This window comes from Berghia stephanieae, chromosome 7 (genome assembly GCF_034508935.2).
Source record: "Berghia stephanieae isolate SIO BIC M18660-M18661 chromosome 7, UCSD_Bste_1.3, whole genome shotgun sequence".
Lineage (NCBI taxonomy): Eukaryota > Metazoa > Mollusca > Gastropoda > Nudibranchia > Aeolidiidae > Berghia > Berghia stephanieae.
Genome location: NC_088366.1, coordinates 48,537,563 through 48,550,208, shown reverse-complemented (window position 1 = coordinate 48,550,208; position 12,646 = coordinate 48,537,563). Strand labels below are relative to the sequence as shown.

Sequence of the window (12,646 nt, the reverse complement as noted above, 5' to 3'; positions counted from 1 at the left end):
AACAAAATACCAAAACACGGAACGTTTCTGGCTCATAACTCTTCTTCAGCCAGCAACACAAAATATTGAAAACATAAATACATTACAAAAAAACCCCCCAAAAAACAGCCTTTTTGAAAAAAGTCTTTATTTTATTTTAAAAAAAAAATTTTTATGTGCAAAATTCTACTTTTTTTATATGCCTTAATTTTTTAAATTGAAAACAAACAAAAAACTTTTTTTTTCAGGTTGGGAAACGAATAAGGAAAAGAAAGCTGATCTGGAAAGTAAAACTGAGTTAAAGGAAAAAGAAAATACAGGAGCATCGACTAGCAGTGAGGGTAACATCGATATTGAGAAAGACAGAACTGGGGCCAATGACAATGCTAGGCAGCAAGAACTTAACGTTGCTGATTTAAAAGATTCAAAGAATGGAAAGGAAGAATTTCAGAATACTAACGTTTCTGAAAAAGGTAGTAAAATAGAGAAAAATGACACTTTAACATTGAATGGGGATAGTAATATTGAAGTAGCCAAGACTGGGTCGGAAAATGTTAGGAGAAGCATGAGAAAGAGAAAGAGAATCAAGTTCCCAGACGAAGACAGTAGCCACGAGTCTGAAGTTAACGAAAACGATTATCTCCAGAGTTCTAAAATTTCGGAGAGATTGTGTTCTAGAAAGGGTAAAATGGTAAAACATTGGGTACGAGAACGTAAGGAAGATGAAGAAGAAGAAGATCCTATTTATATAGAAGGTAGAGAGTTGATGGAGAAGGAAAAAGCGATGCTCGATGATATGAGTTGCATACAGAATGCGAGGAAGATTGGAGGTGGTAAAAAGATGCAAAAGAAGAAAAATGGGAAGAATGGAGCAGGAGAAGAAGATCTTGACCATGAGGTTCTAGAGGAGGCCAGCAAAAGTGTTTTCTCGTGTAAATATTGTGACTTTTCCGCGTCTGATCTGATGGAACTCCGGAGTCACTACAACGACAACCATCCCTGTGATATTTTGACCTGTCAACCCTGCAACCAATTTTTTCTTTCTCTCAAAGTAAGTTGGTCGTTTCTCTACTTGATATTTTATTGCATTTTGTTTCTCAGTTTGGGGTTTTATTCTATAATGCTGATGAGCACCTCTGAGCACTATTTGTGGATACTGGCACTATATCAAATAATAATTATAATAATGGTTATCAGAGGAGTAATTTCTTCCTTTAAAAAAATTACATTTACCCCCCCCCCCTACCCCCATCAGATGTACTGGCAGTGAGAGACTTGATGTGTGGTGGAACAAATAGGTACAATTTCCCCACTCTCAAAAAGCTAGCTAGATTATCAATGATAATATATCATTCAATTGCTCTAAAAGTGGGGGGTTAGTTCAGTAAAAATGGAGCCAATCGTTCAAAATTTTCCCACTTTTTTCACTTTTGTCACCATCAGCACTGATTCTAGCAGAGCTGCCAACAAAAAGGTGCATTTTTACGCTTTTTAAATCAATTTACACATTTATGCTTTTTTTGGTTCCACATTACACCTTTTTGTCAATCCCTGGAGGGGACGGGGACATACACTCCTCTAAACTTGGTGAGAAGTTGCCAGGCTTCTCCACCAGCAAGAGGAGACACTGGGTGGTAGCGAATCGGCTTCTGTCGAGAACCTGCCTCTCAGCAAAATCGCTTCATCAGTGGGTTCTTTCCACCTGCCCAACATGTACCTGATGTGGACAAGAACCCGAAACCGTTGAGCATCGAGTTGAACGGTGTGTTGTGACGAAACTTCCGGGTGGGTTTGCGATGGTGCCCGAGTGCGGTAAAGAATTTGCTAATTGGGTCGATCGCTGTAACATAATAGTGTGAGCACCATTAGAAGCTGCTGCCCTTTTGTCATCATCAAGGTCATGTGGGTGATTTAAGCAATTTTTTCTTTGGGGAGGATCTCGTCTCATTGATATAAATGACCTAAATGTGTCGCAAGCGTTGTAAAACCCTTCAAAACAAAAATAAAAACAACAAAAAAACCCCCAAAAAATTCCACTGTCTGACAATGCTTTTCAATTAATACATCCTTTTCCCAATGTACTTTCCTCAATTGCAACAGGCTTTCAAGATCCACTGCGCTGGTCGGGGTCACCAGCTCAAGCTGAGAGAACAGTCAGGCGAAACGGAGATCCACGCTTGTCCCCTCTGCGACAAACGTTTTTTGCAGTCGTCATTCTGTGCCTTCCACGTGGAAACAGTTCACCGACACCCCAACAGTGAGGCTGACCTGGAGCGCATACACAAGGGGAAAGACCTCGTCACGCAGCTGTACGGTGATCATGTCGCTCAGGTAGTTTGTCATCTATATATCTATTAATGGAAATGGGTGGTTGGAAGATGATAAAAATAATTATTAATGTGATGGTGGTAATAATAATAATAATAATAATAATAATGATAATAATAATAATAATAATACATAATAATAATAATAATAATAATAATAATAATAATAATAATTATAATTATAATTATAATGATAATAATAATAATAATAGTAATAATTATAATTATAATTATAATGATGATAATAATAATAATAATAGTAATAATAATAATAATAATAATAATAATAATAATAATAATAATAATAATAATAATAATAATGATAACAATATTAAAACTGATAATGATAATAGTATTAATAATAATAGTATAATAATAATAGTATTAATAAATAATAATAATAATAATAATAATAATAATAATAATAATAATAATAATAATAATAATAATAATAATAATAATAATAATAATAGTAATGATAATAAAGTCCTGTCTAGACACTAACCACGGAAATGGGATAAGAAATTCAAGATCTTTATCTACCTCTACGGGCGTTTGCTAGAAAATGTGACGACTCTAAAATTTTGACATTTACTTAAACCATCCTAAATTTTCCAATAATTTGTTTGGCATTTTTTCCTAAATTAAAATCTAACTGACTAGACAGAATAGGCTGCCTGTCTTTTTTTTTGTTGTGTGCATTTTTCTTTCAGTTTTTGATATTCTTGTTTTCGTAATGTGTATTAGTGGTGTAAATCAATGAAGGCACAATGAAATTAAAGGTAGTCTATTTATTAATTGTAAATGTGATCAAGCCATGTGTGAATGAGATTGTTTTCGATTCTTTCAACTCCCACTTAGAATAAGATTTGGATAAATGACAGTAGCAACTTATACGCCATTTGTATTTTTCTACATCTGCTTGAATTACAATTTAACCCAAAAATGAAAAAAAGTTAGATTTATACTTATGCGCACCAAAAGATTATTTTTAATCGCCAATCAGCTGTCTTTAATACTATATTTTGAACCAATAAAATGTGCACAAATATTCTGTATGCATTATTCAACTATTACGTATTTACTAAGAAATTATTATAGAGTTGTTCAATAGACGGTGCGGAATAATATTAATAATAATAATAATAATAATAATAATAATATATATTATTATTATTATTATTATTATTATTATTATTATTATTATTATTATTATTATTATTATTATTATTATTATATATTATTATATTAATTATGATGATCTGGCATATATAATGTGCATAATTATGACTAAATCAAGCTTTTTACTTAAAACATTTTTTCTTTCATTCTTTTTCTTCTTTATCTTTATTTTGGGTTTGTTTATTGATCCAGTATTTTAATTTTTTTTCTTTTTATATTTTAATTTTCTTTCGTTCTTTAGGTTAAATGATGGAGGAGTTATTTATTTTATTTTGCAATATATTGAGAAAACTTTTAAAATGAAATGGGTTTTTTTCTTCTTATTTCAGGTTGAAAAATTGAGTAATGACAGCAGTGTATCTTGTCCGGAGTGTGGGAAATTTGTCCGTAAAGAAACCCTCCGGGAACACCTACGTCTTCACACGGGAGAGAAACCGTATTCGTGTCGATTCTGCAACAAAAGCTTTTCTGGGAGGCTGACCCTGAGACGACACATCTCCAGTCACCTCGACATGCCCCTGTACATCTGTGATCTGTGCGGCAAGGAGTTCAGAAGGAACTCGCACCTCGTGAAACACATGCAACAGCACGACAATGAGAAAAAAGGAGAAAAGCATACTTGTAAGGTGAGAGCAGATTTTTAAAGAAAAAGTAAAATGAAAAAATTTGAAATAAAAAAAACAAAACAAAATTGAGCTTTTATTTAAGTGCAATATCCACTAAACATGCTCAAAGCACTTTACAAAGGGTCCCTGGCCAAAAGCAACACTTAACATGTAGTACGGGACATGACACCTGTTAGTTGATATTATAATTTTTTGGACAGAGACCACGCTGTTAACGGCAAGGTACTCATTTTACATCCGAGTACGGTGAGAGAATGTGAGTAAAGAGCCTTTTCCAGGGACTCAACTATGCACTGAGCGAGGCTCGAACCCAAGACTTTCCGATCAGAAAGCGAGTGTCTTACCACAAGACCACATCGCCGCACTTGAATGAAGTTATAATAAATATTCACAAAAGATGAAATATCTATCAATAATATCATTCAAGGCACTTTATAAAGAGTTTCAAGCCAATAGCAACACTAGACACGTAAGTTGAGACCAAACCATTCTATTTTAAAGTATTTTCCCTGTTTCTATTTTTGTTTTTTATTTTGAAACTGCTTTGAATTCATTTCTGTCCAGTTCACTTGTCTAAATTTTATGTCTGATTTTCTTCTTTTTTTTTTTTTTTTTACCAAGGCTCTGATAAGATCCTACATATACTCTAAACTTTGGAAACGGAATCAAACCCATTTTCAATACATTGCATACAACTCATATTCCTAGTCAAGGGCAAAATAATAAATAAGAGAGCAAGACACTGGACTGGTGTCAGATAAAAATGTGATAAGATGTGTATGATGCAGTGTCAGACAAAGCAGAATATAAAAAAAAACAAAAAAACAACAGCTTGCCTCGCAGACGAAACAGAGAGAAAAATACAAGAAAAAAAAAAAACCTCCCAAAAAATCTGCTGCTTTACCTCACTCAACCCTAACACCGACTATATCCGTAGTTTACCCGGGTTACTTTTACCCCATGCCTATTTATTACATTTTTCTGAAACAAATTATAGGCGTAGTATCAAAGCTAATGTTTTTTTAGTTTTTGCATGTAGTTGAATAAAACTATCTAATGTGCATGCTCATTTTTAATACATTTTTCCAATTTTGGAAAATAGCAAAAATCTCTAGGATTTTAGTGAGTTAAGTTATCTTGTCTGGCACTGTCTCTAGCAAACGTTTTCAGGCTCAAGTCAATGGTGGGACAAAGGAAGAAGATATTAAACTATGAATCCAAGAAATTTGGAACGCATGAAAAACAGGATATTGATAATGGGAAGCTAGTGCGTAAGCGTAGTTTGATGACAAGATGAAATTGTCTGTTGTCCCCCTTTGCCATCAGTTGTCTCCCCTTGCCATTCCCTCGTCAATACATGACCAAAATTTGACCATTGATCGTGTTGGAAGGGTTCATTAATTTTTATTTTTTTTTCAATTTTATTACTAATAATAATAGTAATCATAATAATGATAATAATAATAATAGTAATCATGATAATGATGATCATAATAATAATAATAATAATAATAATAATAATAATAATAATAATAAGCATATTTCTATATCGCCTTTCGTCAAAGCCTCAAAGTGTTTTAAAGAAGAAAAAAAAAGCAAAAATAAACAGGACATTGTTTAACAAAACAATAACATTGCGAGACCAAATCAACCAATATCAAAACATTAAGAGCATTAAACGGGCATCAAAGACATCATCAATAATACATAAGTCACATACTATACATTTAAAATTCAATCAAGTAAATTTTTTCTGAAAAGATATGTTTTCAGTTTGTTTGTTTTTTGGAAAATATCTAAAGAGCTCGAAAATCTCACAGATTGAGGAAGATTATTTCAAATCATGGGTCCGAATTTTGATTATTTTGACTTTAGGAGAAAAAATATCCACTATACTAGAAATTCTGCCGATGTAGTAGTTAAACTAGAATTTTATATTTATCTTTTTTCTTTGAAATTTGAGAAACTGGGTGGGGTTCCTGACCTCCCATAGTGGGCAGGAAGGCGTTTCTGTGTCTTCTATCCCCCTATATGTGTTTTCCAACTTGCTTTTTGTCTTTGTCTTGGAATGAGATCACTTGGTTTTGTCCTGGCCCTGGCCGGATACCCTAGCTGAAATGGAAACAGTCAAATGTATGGTTAGTTTTTGGAGATGATATTTTTCTTCCCTTGTAAATCATCTCTCTTTTATGCACCGTATTATGTTTTGTTTACATATTATATAAGATTTGTAACCATTTGAGTGTGTACCTCAACAAATTTTATATTCATCTTTTTTCCTTGAAATTTGAAAAAAAAAAAAAAATGTTTTTTATATATTTTGTCTTCATCAGGTCTGCAAAGTCTGGTTTTACACATCAGAAGAATTGGAACGACACAAGAAAAGGCATTCAAAAAGAAATCACAAATGTACCTGGCCAGGTTGTCAATGGTTGTTTGTCAACATGTCCGAACTCAAATCCCACATGCACACCCACACCAAGGAGAGGACGTACCTTTGTGACCAGTGCGGTTACGGAGCGCCGACTAAAACACGACTGAGGCGACACGCTAGAACTCACGAAAACCTGCGTCCTTTTGCCTGCGAATACTGTCCGTACAAAGCCACGCTTAAAACACATTTGATTAGACATATGAGGATCCATATAAACTCCAAGCCGTTTGCGTGCCCGTATTGTAATTTCACATGCAACACGCATGAAAACATTCGCAAACACATTCTGAAAACTCAAAAACACAAAGGGAAGAAACTCTACCCCTGCAAACTCTGCTCCGATTACGGTTCCAACTCATCTAGTGAGTTCAAAGGTCACCTCATGACGGTTCACGATGATTACTTGAGAGAAAACGCTGTGGATTCCCTCGCTGTGTTTTCGGGCTTGTATAAAAGGGAGAAAGATTTCACAAAGCCGAAAGAAGGCTCTGAAATTAGACAGGTTACGAAAGGACGATTCTTTAGAAATTACACCAACCCCGGTGCGGATGCACTAGAGAGAAAACCTTTCCAGTCCGGGAAGGATAAAAAAGTGAAGAAGGAAACAGTGGCTTATCCAAAACCAAAGGTCGTAATCGTGTCCCAGGAGGAAATGCAAGCACAGGCTTTACAGTCCATTCAAAAGCAAAGTACTATCGGGGATGAGCTAATGAACACTCGTACTCATTCGGTTATTGTAGGACCACACCAAACCGAACAAATCATTTCGCTAGGGCAGAGTAATTTAGTTCAGGGTTCGGGTCTATCAACCCCTAAAGCGATTCATTTACAACTCGACGAGGATGGCAGTGCGTTGGAGATGACCGTGGAGGAGGAAGGCGGTTCTGTGGCGTCGGCCATTGAAATACCGCAGTTCGTCGAAATACCGAATATCGTCATTCAAGATTCATTAGCTGCAGCTGCGACAGATGTCATGAACAACAACAACAACAACAGCAGCAGCGGCAGTAATCACCAACTTTTCCCCGTTGCTTTTACAGTATCCTCCCAGCTTGATCAACAGCTACAACAACAACAACAACGACGACAGCCACAGCTCCTGCATCAGCAACAACATCAACACGACGATGAACTACAACAACACCTTCAACGACTTCAGCAACAACAACAACAACAAGAACAACAACACCAACTTCAGTCGTCCAGTAATTTGAATCGAGTGTTTTGGGTAGAAGCTTCTACCTCGGACAGCCAAAGTTTGATAGCAGCAGCCGTAGATCACAGCACGTCCATGGCTCAGACTTCGTCTACGTCACCAACCCATCCTGAACCGTGGTATTCGGAGATTACACAAGTCCACCCTTCGAATTGCCACGACATTGCCAATCTGGCGAATAGTTTAGAAGTTGTAGAAAGTAACAACGGTACTACGATTTCAGGGGTGGATAATCAAGACGTGTCAAATGCTGTGACCGTGACGGAATTCTTACCGGATAAATATTTTAATGTGACAGCGACTCAGATTTATAGCACTGTGGCAGGTGATAGTAAAGTGGTTGTATTAGATCAAACTGCTAGTGATTTATAAAGGTGTTCCTAGGGATGATATTGGCCTGTTGTGATATAATCATAGAATATGGAAAATATAAATAATGTTATGGTGGTGATATGACGTAAGGATGGCAGCTATTTATTATATCATATAAGGCTCTACTAAATTCCCACCAGTTTAAATGAGCTTTTATATAGCGCAATATCCACTAAATGTGCTCAAAGGGCTTTACAATCGGTCCCTGACCAACACGTAACATGTAGAACGAGGCATGACGCCTGTTAGGCGATATCACAATTTTTCCGACAGAGACAACGCTGTTGATGCCCAGGTACTCATTTTACACCTGAGTACGATGAGAGAATGTGAGTAAAGAGTCTTTTCCAAGGACGCAACTTTGCACTGAGTGAGGCTCAAACCCAGGACCTTCCGATCCGAAAGCAAGTGTTACACCACAAGACCGCATAGCCGCACCAAAGAAAAAAAAGTGATACCACCAAGGCCAGAGCATTGCCATTAACTCACTCAACCCTAACACCGACTATATCCGTAGTTTTCCAGGGTTACTTTTACCCCATTGCTATTTATTACATTATTATATGAGACAAATTGTAGGCGTAGTATCAAAGCTAATGTTTTTAGTTTTTGCATGTTAATGGTAGTTGAATAAAACTATCTGCGGGTGGTTGGATGGGAGCATCACCCTTGAATCATATACCTATGATGTTCACATGGGTGTACGATCCGATAGTGATGTCGTTTCTTCTTCTCTTTACTAGCCTATCCTGCTTCTTTGGTTTGTGATTGTATTTTTGACAGGGGATATTTTTTTTTTTCTGTAAATCTTCTGCCTGTTTGTTCTTGGTTAGTTATAATTTAGCTTATGATATCTTTAGGTTATGATTTTGATTTACATTTGTACTATTTTTGTTAGATTGCTTGTTTTTTTGTTTTAGCGGTCTCTCATATAACCTCAATTGTGTTGGAAGAGACCTAAAGCAACAAACAAACAAAAAACAAAATAAAACTATCTATGCACATGATCATTTTTAATACTTTTTTTTTTTCAATTTTGAAAAGTAGCAAAAATCTCTAGGATTGAGTGAGTTAACTGAGCTAAACACATGAGACATGCACCAAAACATCGGCTTTCTCTTTCCTGGAGACGGTGGCATGTCATTTTTCAGCATAGATGCCTTTCTGTTCAATGCAGAGCTCAACCGTTGCCACAAGTTGTTAAAAAGGAGGCAGCGTGGCACATCGGTTCGGTCTTTGCTTCATACCCAAAAGGTACTGAGTTTGACTACACGCCTCATTGTGTGGCCTTGAACAAGTCACCTAGCCCAAGCTGACTTTGCGGCGCTGCACTGCGGCTGACGCCTGTGTTATTCCACTCTTCCCTTGGAATAGACCCTAAAGACAAATTTCCCCTTGGGGATGAATAAAGGGAATTTTATTTATTTATTTATTTATTTATTTAAAAAAAAACAAAAAAAAAACAACAGCCTCTGTCTCAACACAAAGAGGACACTCTCTCACTTTCCACTTTTCCATCAAAGTGACGTTGGTCTGAAGGAAAAGTTTTTTCCAACAACATACACTTTATACCATGGTGTTCAAATAAAATTGAGACAAATCCAAGTCATGACCTGCCAGAATCGCTTGTTTTGTTTTTGTTGGGTTTGTTTTTTTTTTTCTATCCCTTCTGAATGGAAAATGGAGGGCAAACGAAGACGGGGAAGACCCAGGCCTAGTTATATTAAAAACATATCCTAGAATGGACAGAGATGAATGGAAGAGAATTGTATGATACCGTCAACATACGAAGGCAATGGGCGGACTTTTGTCATCGCAGAGTGCGGGCAACCAACGTCCATGAGGACGACGCTGGATAGTAAAGCAATACTAATAAATAGAGGTGCCTAAATGAGTCAATAAAATGGAGATAAAGATAAAAGGAGTAAATCTGTCTCATGAATGAACAACACAAAACAAACGACGTTTCGGCCCTTGGCCTTTATCACACACATACATTTACAAATTTTCGCCTATATTATTATGACAATCTAATATAAATATATATGTATTCTGTGTTTACTTGATAAACGCCAAGGGCCGAAACGTCGTTTGTTTTGTGTTGTTCATTCATGAGTCAGTTTAGTTTTACTCCCTTTATCTTTATCTCCATAGTAAAGTAATGCTTAGGGCTAGGGTGGTACAGGGGAAAATGGAGGGCAAACGAAGAAATGGAAGACCTAGGCCTAGTTATATTTTTTTAAAACATCATAGAATGGACAGAGATGAATGGAAGGGAGTTATATGATACCGTCAACAAACGAAAGGAATGGGCAGAATTTTGCAGAGTGCGGGCACTTATTAAAAGTTTATAGTCAGGTTAATACAGTTTAGTGAGAATTACTCATAAAGGCGGTTGGCAGAAAACAATAACAAAGGCCTGAGTGACGTCTTCTTCATTCTATCTATATATTCATGTTTTCGTCCAACCTAGTCATCAGTCACATGATTTGTTGCTGTACAACTACTACTACTACAATCGTTATTGGACATTTCTTAACAAATATTAGCGCACTGCTTTGTTTATGATAGTTGTAAACATACCCGTGTATCAATCTGAACAAAATGACCAAACGTGATGTTAGATTTTTCAAAAACTGAACACTTTTCACTATTTGGGTCACTTTGAGCACATATTCCAATGTGACCAATGACCTCGAGCACACGGAGAGGTAATATAGATAGTATGCGCTCGACTAAGAAGCTCACAACATTGCCATCCGGATCACGGACCAACACACAAAACTATGTGGAACCATGAACTTTTATAGTCTGTTTAGTGAGAATTACTTAAAGACGTGGGTCTGGGTGGGGATCCTGACCTCCCATAGTGGGCAGGGGGGTACATACTGTCTTCTTTCCCCTTATATCTGGTTTCCATCATGCTTTCAGTCTTTGTCTTGGAATGAGATTACTTGGTTTTGTCCTGGCCTGGCCGGAGTCCTAGCTGGGAGGGAAACAGACAAATGCTTAGTTATTGTTTTCGGAGATGATATTTTTTTCCCTTGTAAATCATCTCTCTGTTATGTATTAGTATATTTGTTATTTTGAATGCATAATGTTAGCATTTGAGTGTATTCCTCTTTGTTAGATTTTGTGCTTGTGTCCGGATGAGACTTATAGGTGATTTCAAACTAAGTACATTGGTGGTATGCTCTTGGAATCTACATCTGATCCCTATTTGTTCTCAGTTCCCCTTTGTCTTCCCTTTTCTTGGGTGCTTTAATTATTATTCTAGAACTTTTTACTCTCCCATTTTCTTCCTTTTTAATGGCGCTGCTATAACCTAAATGTGTTCCAAGCGCCGTAAAACCCTTAAAAACAAAAAACGTGGATGGCAAAAACAATAACAAAGACCCGAGTGACGTCATCTTCGTTCTATCTATATACTTGAACGATTATAGTCTGGCTAATACAGTTTAGTGAGAATTACTCATAAACGCGGAAGGCAAAAAACAATAACAAAGACCCGAGTGACGTCAGCTTCATTCTATCCATAGATCATACCCATTAGCTGAACTTCTAAACGGGCCATTTGGATGAGATTTTGACTTATTGAATATTTCACAACTCTTATCATTTTAAGCGATGAAGACTGCCTGTATAAGAAGTACCTTGCACCCAGTCTGAATAGTCAGTTGTTATCATGGGTTATTGGAATTCTAGTACTATCTACAGTATACTGCCGTACTCTTGAAAAGCACATATTTAGAAATTTGGCCAGAAAACTCGTCCTTCAAATATCTATCGACATAAATGACCCTCGTCTTAGCAAAAACTTTCAAACCTGGGACTTCTGGGTGGGGTTCCTGACCTCCCGTAGTGGGCAGGGAGGTAATTATGTCTTCTATTCCCCTATGTCTGTTTCCAATTGCTTTCTGTCTTTGTCTTGGAATGAGATTACTTGGTTTTATCTTGGCCTGGCTGGGAGGGAAACAGAGTTATTGTTCAGGGAGATTATATTTTTTTCCTTGTAAATCATCTCTCTGTTATGTATTATTATATTTTTTGAATGTATAATGTAAGCATTTGAGTGTATTTCTCTTTGTTGGATTTTGTGCTCGTGTCCGGATGAGACTTATAGGTGATTTCAAACTAAGTACATTGGTGGTATGCTCTTGGAATCTACTTCTGATCCCTATTTGTTCCCAGTTCCCCTTTGTCTTACTTTTTATCGGGTGCTTTAATTTTAACTCTAGAACTTTAAACTATCCCATTTTCTTTCTTTTTACTGGCGCTGATATAACCTAAATGTGTTGCAAGCGCCGCAAAACCCTTAAAATAGCAATGACTATCCCGCACAAATCTTTGGGCCTCTTTTTCGCTTACGAAGTGCCCGAATTCGCGTCAAAATATGGGACGAAGCCGTTTCGTATATGCTATTTTAAAAAATTAATTACGGCGCTGTTTATCGATGAATATGACTGAAAGTTGGCACAAAGTTAGAAAAAAGGTCATTTAGATTATGTCA

The 12,646-nt window shown here is 36.4% G+C and overlaps 1 protein-coding gene across 3 annotated transcripts in view; it reads left to right on the top strand.

The window, feature by feature from the left end:
- Positions 1-9,758, top strand: part of LOC144977416 (uncharacterized) — a 31,134-nt gene extending 21,376 nt beyond the window's left edge. For all 3 annotated transcript variants that reach the window (XM_078922605.1, XM_078922604.1, XM_078922603.1), the window contains exons 8-11: positions 228-1,030; positions 2,080-2,310; positions 3,818-4,114; positions 6,448-9,758. In XM_078922605.1, coding sequence (XP_078778731.1) covers positions 228-1,030; positions 2,080-2,310; positions 3,818-4,114; positions 6,448-8,136 — 3,020 coding nt within the window. In that variant the 3' untranslated portion in view covers positions 8,137-9,758. The remainder of the gene's footprint in view (positions 1-227; positions 1,031-2,079; positions 2,311-3,817; positions 4,115-6,447) is intronic.
- The last annotated feature ends 2,888 nt before the right edge of the window (positions 9,759-12,646 follow it).